We start from the raw sequence: 17345 nt of genomic DNA, 5'->3' as shown, positions 1-17345 counted from the left end.
GCAGATTTGATCTGGAACCTCCCATCTGTTCACAAGCTGTTTGGCATTTACTCTAGAATCGTGAAGTCCTTAAGCATTACATTTCTTTCCCTCTGCCAGAAAAGACTGGTTTATTTATTTATTTTTAAACAAGAATGCAATGTTTGTCACTGGAATTCCTCCCACTAGCGGCGAGAATTGTGAAGACCCCAAATCACCCCATCCCCATCCAGCCAGAACGTTGTCTGTACTCAACGGATGCTCTACACCGAGGATGGCAAATGGTTCATAGCCCTCACTAGAGAGTTCAAAAAGCCAACCAAACAAAAATAGCTGTAAAAAGAGATAATCTAAACCCATCTTAAAAATAAAACAATAAACTTTTCAAGGAATAAACCTTACTGACATTTTGTCCTCATGGGGCTCCTCTAGGCTTACCTGAGAGCAGCATCTCAGGGTCACAGCAGAAAACTTGTTTGCTGTTATTATTATCTATTGCCTGAATTATTCTCCTGCCCATAAGGTACCAAGCTTTCGAAGCCCCACAGGACTTTGAGACAGCAAAGAAACACAAAGCTGAGGGAGACATAAAAATAGCAAGCATAGTTCACCCTTGAGGTCCACCTGAAGTTATGCACCACCACTGCCTCCATAGTCACCACGTTTTGTGCTGTGCCCAGCACTGGCTTGTGCCTGTGAGGTCAGATAAGGTGGATGAAGGTTGTTTTAGATCCAGAGGGTAGCCCCGTATTTTCTGGAGTGTAAATAAATCTCTGTCAGTTAGGCTGCTGCTGTTTAATAAGTAAGGAGAGAGTGGTTTTCCTTCTTGGCAGGAATACAAGACCTGCAACCCAGAGAGCTGCCCAGAGGTGCGCAGGAACACACCCTGGACCCCTTGGATGCCTGTCAACATCACCCAGAACGGTGCCCGCCAGGAGCAGCGCTTCCGCTACACGTGTCGTGCCCAGCTGTCTGATCCCCACGAGCTGCAGTTTGGGAGGAAGAAAACCGAGAGTCGATTCTGCCCCAATGATGGCTCAGCAGTGTGTGATACTGACTGTACGTCTTGCCAGCTCTGGGGGACCATAGGGCAAGCCTAGGTTTGGTGGTGGAAGGGGAAACCTCTCAGAACAACAAGAACCTGATTGTGTCTGCATAAGTCTCGACATGTATGACTAGTGTCACTGCAGAATGGCAGGGATGGAGAGAGCCCTGTAACTTAGAGATCAATACAGTTGTGAGCTCTGTGCTTATGGCAGTGTATAGATTTGTTCTTGGTACTGCCAGGCTGCCGCAAAGAGAACAGGCAAGTAATGAGGGTGTAAAGAAGAGAAGAGCCATTCTACAGGACAGTGTGTCTTTACTCTTCTTTCTCTCTGGAGGTCCCCTTGTGCACTGCCTCTGGGGTTATTCCCTTCAGTACTGCTGTGATGCAAGGCAGTGTCCTGAGGGCACAGCCTCGACTGCCACAATTTGCTGCTCAGAAAGGTCATTTATCAAGGTTATCAGTAGACCCAGTTTGTGTGTGTGTACAGATTTCTTTTTGTGTCTAGCTTAGCTGTAACCCTGTGGAACAAAATTCTTGCTAAGGACTTTCGACAGAAACTCTTCACCAGGGCACATATATCCTGATTTTATTCATAAGCTGAAGCCCTTTTCAAAAAACGCAACAACTGATTAATTTGTGATCTCGTGGTGTCTTGTTTGTTTTCCTTGAAGCTCTTGTTGATGACCTCCTGAAGACTGGTAAGACCTCTGCACGGATTATCAATGGGGGCTGGTCCTTTTGGGGGGCCTGGTCTTCCTGTTCCAGGGACTGTGAGTTGGGCTTTAGGATCAGGAAGAGAACATGCACAAACCCTGAACCTAAAAATGGTGGCTTGCCCTGCGTGGGGTCAGCGATGGAGTACCAAGACTGCAATCCACATCCCTGCCCAGGTAACCATGATTATCTTCCTGCATGAAATTCAGAGGTGTTCTTCCCCATCTTAATGGTAGAGCCACAAAAAAAAAATCAGTATTTCCAAGCTTCTTTTTTTTTTTTTTTAATTTGGGGGATTTTTCCTTAATTTTTTTTAAAGCTATTGTAATGACCCATGTGATCTTTAGTGCTATGACTTATGTTTCACCTCAGTTCAGAGGGTAACACAGCCACATGCTCTAGAGGAAGTAGTATCGTGGCTTGTCTAGCAATTTTTTGCTTCAAGAAGGTTTGATGCTCCATCCAGTGAAGGGCATCATGGTGCATCTGCACCTTGATGAGGAGACAGGCTTAATAAATGTGGCTTAATACTGTGTAGAGATGCTTGATGTGGCGGTTCTTCTTGTGAACACTTGTTTCTTCCCCCTCTCCTGCTTACGTATTGTTCTTGCGATGGGCATCTACTCTTGACATCAGTTACCATTTCCTGCACAGCCAGCAGGGAGTATTCTTGCCTGGTTTCCTGGTTTTCGAGTTTGTCCTCATGTTTATGTTGCACTCCTGGTCCAGAATAGTAATAATAGACCATTGACTACTGTATTCTCTCTCACTTATCTTTCTCCTTGCTCTGTAATAACTATCTAAACTAAATTTAAGTGATCTTACACAAATTACCTTGCCTCTTTGCAGTTCTAGCAATTATCTACCTCTGGCAATATAGTTTGTGGCCTACACTTGAAAATGCTATATTACAATACTATTATTATGATTCTAAAATTCAATATGAAGATAAAATTCCAATGCAGATATGATCAGAATGTGCAGCAAGAGCATAGCAGGAGTGTCAAATATTGCACTCTATGGCCTATAAAAAGAAAATAACTCTAGCACTATAAAGGCAGCTATTAGTACTATTTTGGAAGCTCTCAGTGGCTTTTCACTAATGTCTGTGCCCTTCTTCTGTGCTGTTTTCTCCCCTTGGACACTATGATGTTTTACAATCTGTTCTGAGTGCATGATTACTATTTCTCTGTGTCTCCCTCCTTCCCTGCCTCACTCAATGTATATACACAAATCCTGGGTTTATCTTGCACTAAGTCACCAGGTTATTATCTTCTGAATTAATGGCATGTGGACCTGCAAATCAGGCAGTCTAGTAGCCTGACAAGGCGGGGGTGGGAATCAGGGATCTTAAGTCCCTCTCTAGTTTTATTATTAACCTGTTACGAGGCTGTGCTCAGATCATAGAATCATAGAATGGTTTGGGTTGGAAGGGACCTTTAAAGGTCATCTAGTGCAACCCCCCCTGCAATGAGCAGGGACAATAAATAAAGCCTCTGAGTTTCTGTTTCCTGAAGGTTGGAACTAGAGGACTCAGGGCCCCCACAGAAAGGTGCCGTATAAGCTCCACTTAGGTTATACAGCACTTTTTTCCCAAGTAAATCTGCTGTTGCTGTAGGTGAAGCGTCAGGAGACAATATAATAATAATAAGAACACTGTTTTATAAAAAGGATTAGCATAGCATAGAATAGAATAGAATGGAATATTTCAGTGACTACCCTAAAGAATAGTTTCTGTTTTGGCACTTTATGATGCAGAGTCTTTTTGTGCATAGACTTCATTCTGCATCCACAGAGTGCAGCACATTCATACCCTCTCTTGATATGAAGTTCTTGTTGTCAGGCCCAAATGTCCTGGGGTGCAAGAAACTGCTAGCTAGTCTGGGCAGGGTGGATCTGGAAGGTGGGATACTGGGGCTCTCCAGCTTTGTCACAGTGAGAGGAGTAACCAACGGCATCTACCTCTCTCTCCTTGCTTTTCAATGTCCTTCAGTGAAAGGTTCGTGGTCTTGCTGGACTCCTTGGTCTCACTGCTCAGCAACCTGTGGAGGAGGACACTACCAGCGCACGCGGACTTGCACTAATCCAGCTCCGTCTAGCGGAGAGGATATCTGCATTGGTCTGCACACCGAGGAGGCCCTTTGCAACACGCACCCATGTGAAGGTAGCAGTTCTCGTCCCTGCTCCAGTTGGCTTGGGTGGTAGTGGGAGCAAGGCACATCTGCAGAATGTTTAAAAAATAAATCAGAAACACCACCAGTTAGAAGCTTTTCTGTCCATTCAGTAAATGTCTATTGAGACAGGGAAAAAGGAGACATCCCAGTGTTCAACTGCAATGCATCACCTTTCTCTTTACCTTTTCAGTAGCCCATGCTCTGGCATTCTGGTGCTGGACAGGCAAAATCTTATTAATGGCTGATCCATTTAAAGTAGTTGAAAAAGCAGGAGCTTGGTTCTTCAATGTGGAAGCTTACAAGACAAACAAAAGGAGTCATGAAGCATCAATCTGTACAGTTGCTGAAGGGACAATCCTTCCTTTTTCTTACAGAGACAGGCAGATGAGCATGTGCTACAACTCAGAGGATAGGGTTTAGATCTGTGCTGGTTTTGAACCACCTTTGTGTATTTCTGATCCAGTGCAGGCTGACTCCTGCCCTTAGGAACCTCAGCAAAACACTCTAACTGCTGTAACTTGTGCTGGCTGCTTGAGGTATCCCCTGGGAGGCCACCTCAAAACTTGGAGGTCCTGGTGCAACATTGCCCCATCAAGCTCCTTGTATGTCTTTAACCAGAGAACTGATATAGAAGCTTTTAACACAACTCTGTGCTGCGCAGTGCTCCACCAAGGGTTGGTTCAGTCTGTATTAAGAAGACTACAACCTGACAAGTAGGGTATGATGCTTGCACTGTTATTTGTATTGAGAAAATTAAATCCACTAAAGGCTCCTGGATTAGATGCGCAAGAGAGGCCCAGGCCAGGATCTAGACATCCTTCAGCATAGGAGAAGTTTGGTATCTACAAGGGATCCTTTTCCTTCTTGGTGACGTTGTCTGTGTGTTTTCCTGATCTTGGATTTCAGGTGGCTGGTCAGAGTGGTCAGAGTGGAGCCTGTGTAATGAAGAGGGCATCCAATACCGCAGCCGTTACTGCGAGGTACACAGCCCAGACTCTTCTCAGTGCGTCGGAAACAGCACGCAGTACCAAGATTGCCTGTATAATGAAATTCCTGGTATGTACGGTGTCATCAAAGAGGGAGAGGTTGGTCCAATTCAGGAGAGCAGCTCATGCCCAGACTGTCAAGCTAGGCTGAGATTTTCTCTACTATAAATTGGGTTTGGACGCTTCTAGAAAAACAAGCAAACAAACAAACATGTTATAAACTCCCTTGTGGCAGGCACAGGGCAACTGGCATTCCTTTAAGGCAATGCTTAGCATTTCTTTAAAACAGAATTACTTAGATCTCTAATAAATAACTAGTATTGCTTCACCTGAATTGAAGCTTTTAACCTTGCATAGTTCATCTCAGGCTAGGTTATAAAAATTATCTCTGTTCTCAGTACGGATATGGGCAACAGAAGGTCCTTGAGTTCAGGTATCAAAAGAAGCATCCCAAAAGAGCGAAGAAATAAGGTGAAGCAGATGGAGAAAATTGGTGTGTGAAGTGGGGAGATTAATCAAGGGTCTAACAGAGCGACACAGCTGATGGACAGATGGTCATCAACATCTTCCACCCTGTGTTTTGTGGAAATTGAATATCTCAGGCAAATATTTGATATGGGTCTAAACTGAATAACTCCCTTCCACATGTTCTTTTCTGGATTACAGTGCCCTGACTTAAAAATCTGAGATCTCTAGGCAATGGTATTCTTCTTTTTCATGGTTTTCTCAGCTATCTTCTTTCCCTTAAATTGAAGAAGCTAAACAGTGATCAGGTAACAGTACTAGAATTGTCAGGTCTTTGAAGGGGTTTTGTTGCATGTGTTTCACACTCTGAGCTTATAATTCAATTTAGAGAGACTCTCAGCTTGCTGCAGAACACGTGAGCACCTTCTTGTGTCTGGAGCACAGGGGGTTTAATTACTTAGAGAGGTAAAGTGATGGCAAAATTACAACTTTCTCCAATCTTCTCTTTGTTTAGTGATCCTGCCAGCCTCCAGCATTGATGAGAGCACGAACTGTGGAGGTAGGGTACCACTAACTATATGTCTTATTTTTATCTTAACATGGCTTCTTTTCTTCCTGTCAGTATCAACCAAACCATTAATCTATACAGCTCATATCCCACTGATAGCCTTAATTCCACTGGAGTCTTGCTGTCTGAGTCAGACTGGGGGAATGTATCGCATGTCCACTTGTCAGTACCAAGATTTTTATTTATTTGGGGGTTTGGGTTGGCCATTGAGGGTCATTAATTACCAGGGAGCACATTGCTTGTCTCTCTCTACCCACAGGGTAAATGGTTCAGGATAAAGGAAGGGATATTCCTCATTCCACCACTGTAAGCCTCCAGCTGTTTGGAGGCAGGTGTTTTTAAATAACCTATAAAGATTTCAGTGAACAGGGTCTCTTAGACAGATCCTTTGCTGATATAGGACGAGATTAGAGTTTATACTTGTCCTCCAAGCACTTCCTTTCATTCCAGTTCTCATCTCTCACAGAAGTTGTATCTCCTTTCTGCATGTAACTTGGAAAGATCCAGTCATTAGTGTCACTTTTCCACTGCCCTAGGAGCCCCTATGATAAAAATGCAAACTGAAGAAAATGGCAGGTTCCTTCAAGATTTTAAAATGCTAGTTTCACACTAATGGCCACGTCAATTCCTGCTAGCGTCACATCCCTGCTTTGCTGAGATCTAGATGATCTGCATGCTGCCAAAATCTCTTCTCCCTGTGGAGATGATGGCAAAAAAAGGCATGCCACCTGTGGCACGGAAATGTGGCCTCTCGGTTTGTGACTGTGGGGCAATCAATGGAATTAAGATTTCAGCACCTGCAATGTAACAGTTGGCTTTCTGCGTCACTCCTTCTCCCTCAGAGGGTGCAACGTATCTGCTTCAGTTCCAGGACTCCTTGCTATGGCTTGCACTCTATCTTTTACCACCACCATTGTATTTGCTGTTGCAATCTACATTTTACCATAGCTAATATCATTTATTACTTAGTGTTCTACAATATTTGGCAAAGAAGCCAATCAATAGAAATTCTGTTGATGCATCTCAGAAAATCTATATTTTCTAAGTGATGAGCCAGAAAGCTTCCCCCCTGGGGACGCACATGCTGCAAACAGAATAATTTGTTTTTTCCCTAAGATATGGCTAAAAGTCACCTGAAAAATCAGATGGGTCTTTCAAAAGTGAGAGTGAAATGTAAGAGAGCTTTCTGTTTTAGAAAGGATTTCCTACTGTAGTGGCTTGCAAATGTAGCAGTGAAATGAAACATTCACTGCAATATAAGCAAAGCTGGGCAGGAGGAGAATGTGGCAGTGTCATGTGGCTTTACTGAGCAGAGTTACATATTCTGTGTTTTAGCTCTCATGAGTAATATAAAGCAGGCAGAGGTTTTTAGAAAGGAAATGACTTTTTGGAAAAGTCTTGTAACATTTAGTAGAAAATTATCATCTTTCTGCTGGTTTTTTGGACCATCATCCAAAACACAATAGAAAGTGGTAATCTTGCAATAGAATTTTATAGTGTGGTTTAAAAAATAAATGTAGCTCATCAGTCTAATAAATTCTGTATGTTCCTTACTGTAATTATGATTGAAGTGCATTACTTTGCTGTAGAACTCTATTGGTTTTGTTCTTTTTAAACTCAGGAGGATATTTTTTAACTAAAGATTAGAGGAGAGCCGTAGACTAATGGGCAGAATTCTCTATTTGAAAAGCATATCAGTTAAAATGTAAGATGGCACCAAAAAAATGCACACCGTGATCAGACTAAGAATGAACCTCATTTAAAGCCACTCTCCGAGTAGTCCCTTCCATTTCTCTGCCCACAGTCAAGTCAACACAGCAGTCTGTCCAAATGAATTGGCTTTTTAAGTATTACAGGAATTTTACCACTGCAGTTGCAACCAAGCGATGTGGCTGACCCCTGGGACAGCTGCCCTGGGGGGCCAGCAGTCAGGGGTCCCCCCCAGGCACTAGAGCCCCTGTCATTCCTGTTTGAAAGATGACAGAGCAAAGGCAGAGGCAAGGCAGTAGCATTTGGAGTCATCATTGCTGATTCTTTTTCTGTAGATTCCCCCCTGCACATAGCAAAAGACAACAGGGTCATAAAGTTTTGCCTCTGGTTGCTTCGTTAACTTGGTGGCTGTAAAGGTCGCTGCTGTTTGTTCTGTTGTCAGTGGAGATCTGTTTGTGGTTCATTTTACCATGGGGTTTGAGACCTTCTGAGGTGAGGGAGGAATGAGGAGTACTGTTTGACTTTGTCTTCCCCCCACCAGCTGGAATTGCGAGTTAGGTACCTCCCAGCGCGTGGGATGCACAACTGCAGCTCCTTCCAGAGGTCAGCGCTGTGCTTGGAGGGTGCTGCTGCAATCCCACATGGAGAGATCTCTGTAGGAGGCTTTTATAGTCCAAGCGCTTTTCTGTTTGAAATATTTGCACTGTAGCTACCCTGCCGGCACCTGCCTGCAACTGGCTTCCTATCTTTGCAGTTTGTGGAGAAAGCCAACAAAGAAATGTTTTTCAAGCAGTTCCTCCCTTTCCTTTGTCCACCTTATCTTTCCCATTCCCCTGAGGACCACTATTCGACTGTTAGCGGTACAAATACACCTCAGAGGTAGTGCAGACATGGCCAAGGCAATGCCGCCTCGTGAATAAGCAAGAATGCTGAGCACACTTGGGTTACATGGGGCAGGAATGTGTATCTATCTCCCCCACCCCACACAGTCCCAGGCATTCTGGGCAGCTGACAAAAGGGCTTTCCTCTCCCTTCCTTCCCCTTCAGAGAAACACTGAGCATTTTTATCCCCTTATTTCCATGACACGCACATGCTTTGGAATCCATTAATGTGCATTGTTTGTACGGCTCATTTCTTTAGCTGTCAGCTTAACATAATGTTTAGTTTCAATATCAATAGAGGGGAGAGAGGAGAGACAGGGAGGGAGCTTTGAGAAAACAATACATGAACCTGTTAAACTGCACAAGGCAGAGCTGCAGTGGGGAGACCGATTTGCAGGAAGATTATGTCAGTTTATGTTAGAACGTAACACTCTGGCTTCAACAGCTTATTAATGTTGATCCCGAGATGTCATAGCTCTGATTTGCACCTGTGGTCTTGTCGGGAGAGGAAAAAATGCTGTTCTTTAAAAATAGCATCTCTTGTCATTTCCCTTGTAGGTTTTAGTCTCATCCATCTGATTGCCACTGGGGTCTCCTGTTTCTTTGGCTCTAGCCTCTTAACATTTGTGATTTACGTGTACTGCCAGCGCTGTCAGAGGCAGTCCCAGGAGTCGACCGTTATCCACCCAACCACTCCCAACCATCTCCATTACAAGGGCAACACAACCCCCAAGAACGAGAAGTACACCCCCATGGAGTTCAAGGTAGGGTACTTGATGAGAAATACCAACAGCTTGATGCTACCTGAACAAATTCTGCATTTATGTCATGGTTGGAATTGGGTAGGTTTGTGTTTCTGTGCCCAGCTGTTGGCATTACGCGTGGGGTTGAAGGGGCATTTAGTCGTAGTGTCACAAAGGGGTTGAAAAGTCCCATTACGGCAATGGGATTTTGTTCTGTTTCACAGTCCTTATGAATGCCAGTCTGGCAAGTACCTACCAAGATACTCCAGCCCATTCTGACTATTGTATGTATACAAATTGTCCTCTAAGAAACCAGTAAGAGCTCAGTTCAGTGCATTGTTAGTGTGTGGTGAGAGGAAACGGAGGGGAGGAAGAATAAAAATGGAAACTTCGTTAGACAAATAACTGGGAAAATGCTTATATGGTAGGATGAGATTCTGGAAATGCTTTGGGAACTGCCAAATTGGAGAGAATGAGAAAGCAGCGAGGGTTCTGCCCCCTCTATCAGTATGGGACAGAACTTAGCCCAGGCAGCCATGCAGAATTCAACGATAGCAGCAGAACTGGGAGCTGAAGCCTTAGGAGATGAGTGTTGAAGTGGCATACTCTGCTGGCATGTCTGCTTGCTAAAGAGAACACCACCCATTATCTGAGCAGATAGGACTAAGAGTGCAAGAGACAATATGCTGAGACAGCAGCACGTTGTTGTATTTGAGCATCAGACTCCAGGTGAAGTGTGGGATCAGAGAACTGAGCAGTGGGATGGGTGAAGAGGCTTCATGTCACCACGGGAGGAACAGCCGGCCTAAGGTCACTTGAACAGCGTGGAGCATTATTTGGGACATGAACACAAAACAGAAGGAAACCCTGCAGCTGCTTGTTCCTTCGTATAGCTATGTGCTGTTGACATTTTGATTGTCTGTTTCTGCTGATCTGGCCTGGCTTCTGACTGAGACCCAACAATAAGATCAACAGTGGGACCGTTGCCATAGTCTAAACTCCCTGGATGTTGGGGAGTCTTTCTACGTAGGGATTTTGTAATGCCGGGCACAGGACGATTCCTCATACATGGCCATGATTTGCAGTGTGAATATGCATCAGAACTAAGAGCTTGCATCTAATCATTTGAAAAGAGTCAATGTTGTTTTGGTGTTTTAAAGGAAAACAGTTTGAGCTGGAAAATAACAGACCAGTTTGGCAATAAGCATGTGCTGAATTCCTTGTGTCGGGCATTGCAGCCCCTCAGAGGATCCCACTGCCTATAAATGCAGTCTCAAAAATACATTTCCTAGCAGCATAAGGCTACAGTTGCATACAGTTTAATAGGGGTGCAGCATCATAATGTGAGTCAGCATGGATTTGTGGAAAGTAAATCATGTCAAGCAAATTGGATTCCTTTTTTAAATTAAATAAATATTGATCTAGATAGGAGGGAAGCAGCAGACATATTGGGATTTTCAGAGGCTTTTAACAAAGTTTCACAGGATGTATTATTCTACACACTCTGCATATACGGGTTAGGTAATAAATTATTAAGACAGGTAAAGAACTAGGACCTGATCCTGGAAGCTTCAAACTATGAGAGTAATCCCTTCAGTTATATGAGTAGTTGTGGCAAAGTCAATAGGAAGACCCAGATGAGAAAAACTTGCAGGAATAAAGAGATGAGCAAGAGTATCCCCTTGTTTCTTACATAGCAAACAATGAAGAAAAGAGACAAATTTATTTTTGTGGCCAAAAGCAGGTAGTTACAGGGTTGGCTTTGCGTTAACATTTTCCTCATGACTTATATTGTGCTATCATATGTTATCAGATGATGCTAAAATAGGAAGAATGGTTAAAACTTAGAAGGATGAAGTTGTTCGCAGAACGATCTTGATCAATTGGGTAAATGGATTATGAAATGCAATATGTCTATGCTGAGTGGTGCAGTGGAGTAGAAGTAATAACAAAGCTAAGCAAAGTTTAAAATAGCAGCAGAATAGTTAATGTAGTATCAGTAAGGAGTTGACCTCTGATAGATCCATCTCTGAATACTTGATCTAGTGTGTAGTGACAGTGAGCAGCTGTTAGAGTCTTCTTTCGAGGGACAAAAAGAGCCTAGGCATTAGATCAAGTTTTGAAAAGTCTAGTTTATTTAAAGGAAGGCATTAGCTAACTGGAACTGTATGAGTTAGGCTAGGGGGAGAAGGGACTTGGACACAAGGAGAAATAGACCAGATGGGGCTTATTTATAGAATGTTAGGAAGTGAAAGAGTTCAAATGAATAAATCTGCAGTCTTTGGACAGACCAAAACAAAATGTTTAGGAGCAAGGGGCTACTTGCTAAGAAGAACTCAAAGCCATACTCTTTCAGCATGGTGAATGAGGCAAAGAGATTTACAGAAAGGGTAAAATCTGTTTATCAAGTGAAGCCCCTTTTCTCTATTCCTGTTGAATATTTCCTTATGTTCATCTTCTCTATTGTCCCTCCTTTCTTAAACTCTTGCCTGAAAATGTCTCATTTAATAGTACAAATTTGCCACTCCTCAGTGTTCCCTTGAAGAATATAGCGTTAGTGCAGTAAGAGGAAGGCTCTCTGTGCTCTGTGCTGTGTAATTACTTACAGAACTTGTTATTAGCCAGCTTTATATTTAGGGAAAACTGGCAGATTTTCTAAGGGTCAGGAGGGAGTTTTTCATGCCTTCAAGGAGCATGTGTGGTTTTATTGTGATGCTACGCAATTAACATCCAAATGACGGAGGAGCTAAAATTCACTTTCTGGAAAATGAGGATTGGACTGAGCTTGGATATGGGCCCATCTGAATTTAAAATGTGTATGTATGAAAGAAAATGAGAACACCTGAAATACCAGATTCTAAACCCAGGTAAGTTTCTATTCAGCAGATACCAAGAAAACTGCCCCAAACATTTTTTAGGTAATGAAAGTGAAAGAATCATTGTAGGTATGTGTATGTGTGTGAAAGGGTTAATAAATCCATGATTAAGGAAATACATGGTGTGTAGACTACTTTTCAATAACAGAAAATGATAATACACAGTGACATGATGGAAGCAGAAGGCTAAGCATATGCACAAGTCTATTATTTTCCATTCTTTGATAATAATAAGCCTTCTGCAATCCTCTTTAGTTTGTTTTCATCTTGAAATATCTCTGCTCTCCAACCAGCAGGTGAACACAGTAGAAAGTTTGGCAGTGTTACATTCAAATGTACAGCACTGAATGCAAACTCATAAATCAAGGTGAATTTTATATGAAGGCAGATTTTAATGAAGGAAGTGCTAGCTGATATGAGCCTTGTTGGACATTTCAGCACAGCAATGCAGTAATGCAGATCAGATGTAAATATCATACGTAATGGAGACCTATTGATCATTTAACTGATGCTAACTTGCCTCGGCAGTGTTTTGCAGAAGTGTTTTATTTTTGCTAGCTTCTTTTCCCTTCCTGTTTTGCTTTCTCAAGAATGCTGTGAGGTTTATTATTAGCTATTTTAGCCATGATGTCTTAAAAGATTTCATGCATATGCATTTACCAGCAGTACGTTGATTTTGATTTGTTATTCACAGATCGTAGGGGAGAGACCTTCTGGGTCACCTAATAAGCAGTTCATGTTTCATTAATTGGTTAAAGTTCATACAGCACTCTGACAATATTGAAGACTGTGCAGAACAAGGGCATAATGAAATAAAAATTATCTACTCTTCACATTTTGGCATGATGGGTTACAGAACCACCTACAAACTTCCCAGTACTGCCACGCCGATTAGTTAATAGCTGGCTATCAAAGCAGAGAGGAGATCCTCTTTATTAACATCGTGCTTCAGCTGCTCGGTGACTTACTCATGTTGAGTTACTTATTAGAGTCATGCTGATGGAAAGCCAGATGATCCTGCAGTAGAAACAGGAGGATGTAGGGTCAAGGTTGAGCCCTTGTGAGTTAGGAGCTCTTGGAACAGCCACACATGGAGAAAGGGTTTGGACTGAACTTCTTCCTATTGCTAAATCCTTTGCCAATAAAGAGAGCCAACATTTTATTCTACATGCGATTTGGACAGACAAAGGCGTCTGTACATTGGTCCAAATCCAAAATCCAATGGCCTTTGGATCAGGCCAGATGGGATTAGTGAGATACGTAAGTTTGCAGGATGGTTATGATGATGATTCTGCAGATTTTCTTCTTGATTGTGCTGGACAGACCTCCCTCTGTCCTTCCTTCCTTAAACACAGCTTTAGTCGTGAGTCACCCAGTCAAACTCTTTCTGTACTGATGCCTCAAATAAGCTGAGGAAGCACCTGAGCATTGCATCTGCTCTGGGCATCACCGCTGCTCCCGTAGAAGCTAAAGGCCAAACACTGAAGTTGTGCTCAAGCAAAACAGTCATTTATGTCAATGAGCAAATTTATTGTGGGGGAAGATGAGGTGAGAACTGAGTGAGATTGCAGGATATGGCAATGAAAGAGGGAAACTAAATATTTGATGTATCACCCGATACCTGAAGTTTCTAGGAGGACATCAGAACAATACACATTAACTTCAGTAAGACTGTGAGTCCTGCACTTGCCCAAAATTATACAGCAAATATAAATGCAGCTGCCAGAAAATGGGGAGAATATTCAGTAGATCACTTGGGACCCTGTATAAATTAGAAGCTACAATGAATATTTTTTAATAAAGTGAGAACAATGCTGTTGAGAATCAAATAACAGTGCAGAGCAGACACCCTCTGCAAAGGACTCCGGACACTGTGATCCATACTTCATTACTAATCCCGAATAATTCATGGCAATAAAATACCAACGTGGAGGGTTATGAAACAGAAACCAATTCTGTCTTTGGAAGAAGAATCTGTCTGAATAAAACAACGGGCTGGGTATTTGGTGTGGCTTTCAATATTGCAAAAAGGAATAAAGCTCAGGGTATAGGAAAGTGGATCCCTGTATGGATTTTAAATGTCTCTCTCTTGGTGATGGTCATTTTCATTGTCGCTGAAAAACACACTGTTTTTATAGCGGGGAGACAGCCAGTGGTTCAAGTTTAAATGAGCTTTAACTACTCTCAAGTGCCCTAGAGGAATGTTTGTCTAAGTCAGCCTTGGTCTCTGAGGATGTTTGTTTCCCTCTGCCATGGAAAAGTTAGGGCTTCAGTGTCCTATCGCTTAATTCGATATGTTGCTACTTCAACTAAAATTGGCTAACCCATTTATTTGTAGTGATCACAGCACATACACTGATAGCACTGTGATATAAGCTTTTTTGTTTTCCCGGTGACCCTTTTACTGTGCATCATTCAAGCCCCAGGAAGTGGCTGTAAAGTTCAGACATAAGCCAGCAGTTGATGATACCCAACGTCGTCAATAAGTTATCAACAGCCTCCCTTAAGTATTTGCTTTAGCTGCATGGCGTTTTAGAGAGGGATTTAGCTGATGTAATCAGCTGGAAAAAATAAACACACATATATATATAAAAAATATAGTAAATCAGGTGATTGAAACATAAATTTTGTTCCCAGTGAATTTCATGTTTAACAAAGACTATTTCCCCTGAACAAAGTGGCATTTAAGAACATTAAGTGCTTGAATGGTAGAGTACATATTTTTAGTACTTACCATGAGTATAGTATTATTCAAAAAAGAATAGTAGGGGCAGGGGGTTGTATTGGCAAAGGAGCATTGTGCCCTTTCTTGTATGATCCTGCAGTTGCAAATATCACTTCAGGGGACTCTCAATTTACATAATGCCTGCTAGGAAGGGAAAGCAAGAGAGCTTATTGATGGGGAAAAAAGGATTAAGTGGTGCGTCTCAGTCAAAATCTATTAGTGTCTTTTCTCCCCTTTATATCATTGGGTCAAGTCAAATTGAGCAGTCAAGCATGCCTGGAGGTGTGGCTGTCCTAGGATGATTGTGCCTGTAGAGTGATGTGCATCTCTTGGAGGTGTCCTCACCCCATGGCAGCAGTGGCTTAGCGGGTTGCTGTGTGCAAGTCACAGATATCTCCCTCTCATAGATACATTATTTAAGAGTAGGGGAAACTGCCAATTCGGATCAGAATGTTTCCTTGCTCCTGCTCCCTCTGGGATGCTAAGCAGCTGCTCACAATGGTCCCCCAATGGGAATTAGTCCCCGCTCCATCCGCTTTTCATACAAACCCTTCATTACTTCGCAGGGCTGTTGCTGCTCACCGTGGGGTGGGAATCCACATTGTTCCTCCTCCCTCACCATTTTGAGAGAGTCCAGCTTTTGGGATGACTTTTTGTTTTCCTCTTTAAGCCATATTGAGAAGTTTTAAGTGACACTGGGGGTAGATGCTTCATATTCATCCTGTCATGTTTTTCTCTGTTGACTCAGCTTTCTCTCCTCCTCCTTGTACAACCAGGCGTATCTCCTCTACACCCAGGTCAGGGATATGGTCCATGCTCTGCCTTCTTACAGGCTAAGCTAGTCATCATGGATGTTCTCACTAGCCTTTCTTTGGGGTTGTATTACTGCAGCTGTGATAATCTGTGGATGCAGGCAAGACAGGTTTGTAGGCAGACAAGTTTTGTTTTGTTTTGTTTTTAATTAGATCAATGAGTACAGCTGGAAAAAGCTGGCAGGTCTGTGAACATGTGAGCTGCTATTTCAGACCTGAAGACAGACAGATATGTTTAAAAGTTTATCTGATTTTTCCAGCTACACTAATTGATCTAATAATTGATATTACTTTTTTCTTGCAATTTTTGCCTTTCCTAATTTCCCTGAGGCTGACATGTATCTGCCCCCACCCACCCACCTGTGCTGGAAGAAGGAGAATTAAACGAAGAACTGCAGGAATGGGAATAACAAAATCACACTGCACTGACTGCTGTTTATTTACATGACTTCCCTCTACTGGTCAGAAGAGGACTATTTCAAATATACCCTAGCCTCATTTGCTAAAAGTTAACGGTTCTCCCTTGGTCCAGGTGCTTGAAGTGGTTCTTCCCTCCTTGTCTCCTGGAAGCTCTGGCTGGCAGTGTTGTTAGCCGAACTGGGAAATCCTCAGTGTCACCAAGATGTACAGGAGGAATTAATTATGTGTTTGCAGAAGAGTTTTAAAGGGAGCCATGAAAGAGGCAGGGAGCTAAAGTAAAGGGAGAGGATAATACTAGACAAACAATAAATACCAGAAAACATAAAACCTTTGTGGTACAGTAGGAGGGGAGCTGCCTCGCTATTCTTCTGGAATAGCTCCACTAGCGAATAACGGATTTTTAAGTAGAATTATAAAGAAATGGAGCTGCATGCATACAAAGTAAAGATAACTGTGTCAGTATTCAGAGCTAGAGCTCAATGTCCAGAATGGGTTTGGCAGCTCTGAGAGAGGACAACTGAAATACCTGAGCTGTTTTTTCCTGAACCATGACCGCCCTGTCCTGAAGAGCAATTGGGAGCTCAGGGCTGCTCAGGATGTGCTGGCTGCTGCCACGGCACAGGCTGCACAGGCTGCAGCAACACTACGTCCGTTGCCACCTTTCCCTGGTGCATCATTTTTATATGCACAATAGATTTGGCGTAGGGTAAGCAGGAGTAGCTCTGCCTGCATTCCCCTATAGCTGGAGGAATCCTCATTAAGTCAGCTCTAACATCGTCCTAAGAGCACAAAGCATGTGAATAAAGGAAAGAACTGAAAATCTGCAGATGAAGGAATGTAGATGGACCATATCCCAGAGTCTGTGAGAACCAGCTAATGAACAACTCCAATTACTTTTATAAATATCATGGATCTTGGGCAAACCCCCAGTGCCATGAAATGCAAAGGTAGTACAAAAGCGTTTGTAAGAAAGCAGGCCAATTTCCTCTCAGCTAATTGAGTCACTGTTAAGCAACCGAAGTGCAATGCACTGAAGTCAGACAAGTAGCTCCAGTAAGTCTGTGTGGGAAACACCAGTTGGATTTGGGGATAAGACAAAACATCTGTAAGCATACAGGCCCACAATCAATAGAGTACGCCTGGACCTTCCCCATTCAACAAATCAATAAGGTGTTAAATCCCCCTTGATCTTTAAAATTTAGCAGAGTCAGGGCCATACTAGAGTGAAACCAGGAGAAACAAA

General features: G+C 42.7%; 1 protein-coding gene across 1 annotated transcript in view; it reads left to right on the top strand.

Annotated features, from left to right (window-relative positions):
- SEMA5B (semaphorin 5B) overlaps nt 1–17345 on the top strand; it is a 132576-nt gene that overhangs the window by 105940 nt on the left and 9291 nt on the right. The window contains 6 exon segments of the mRNA XM_050899525.1: nt 813–1038; nt 1699–1917; nt 3735–3905; nt 4822–4971; nt 5881–5925; nt 9085–9290. Of these exon segments, the coding sequence (XP_050755482.1) occupies nt 813–1038; nt 1699–1917; nt 3735–3905; nt 4822–4971; nt 5881–5925; nt 9085–9290 (1017 nt within the window).

The sequence above is a fragment of the Gymnogyps californianus genome, chromosome 7 (genome assembly GCF_018139145.2).
Source record: "Gymnogyps californianus isolate 813 chromosome 7, ASM1813914v2, whole genome shotgun sequence".
NCBI classification, from domain to species: Eukaryota; Metazoa; Chordata; class Aves; order Accipitriformes; family Cathartidae; genus Gymnogyps; species Gymnogyps californianus.
Note: the sequence above shows the minus strand (reverse complement) of the source record. Positions and strands in the feature narration are given on the sequence as shown.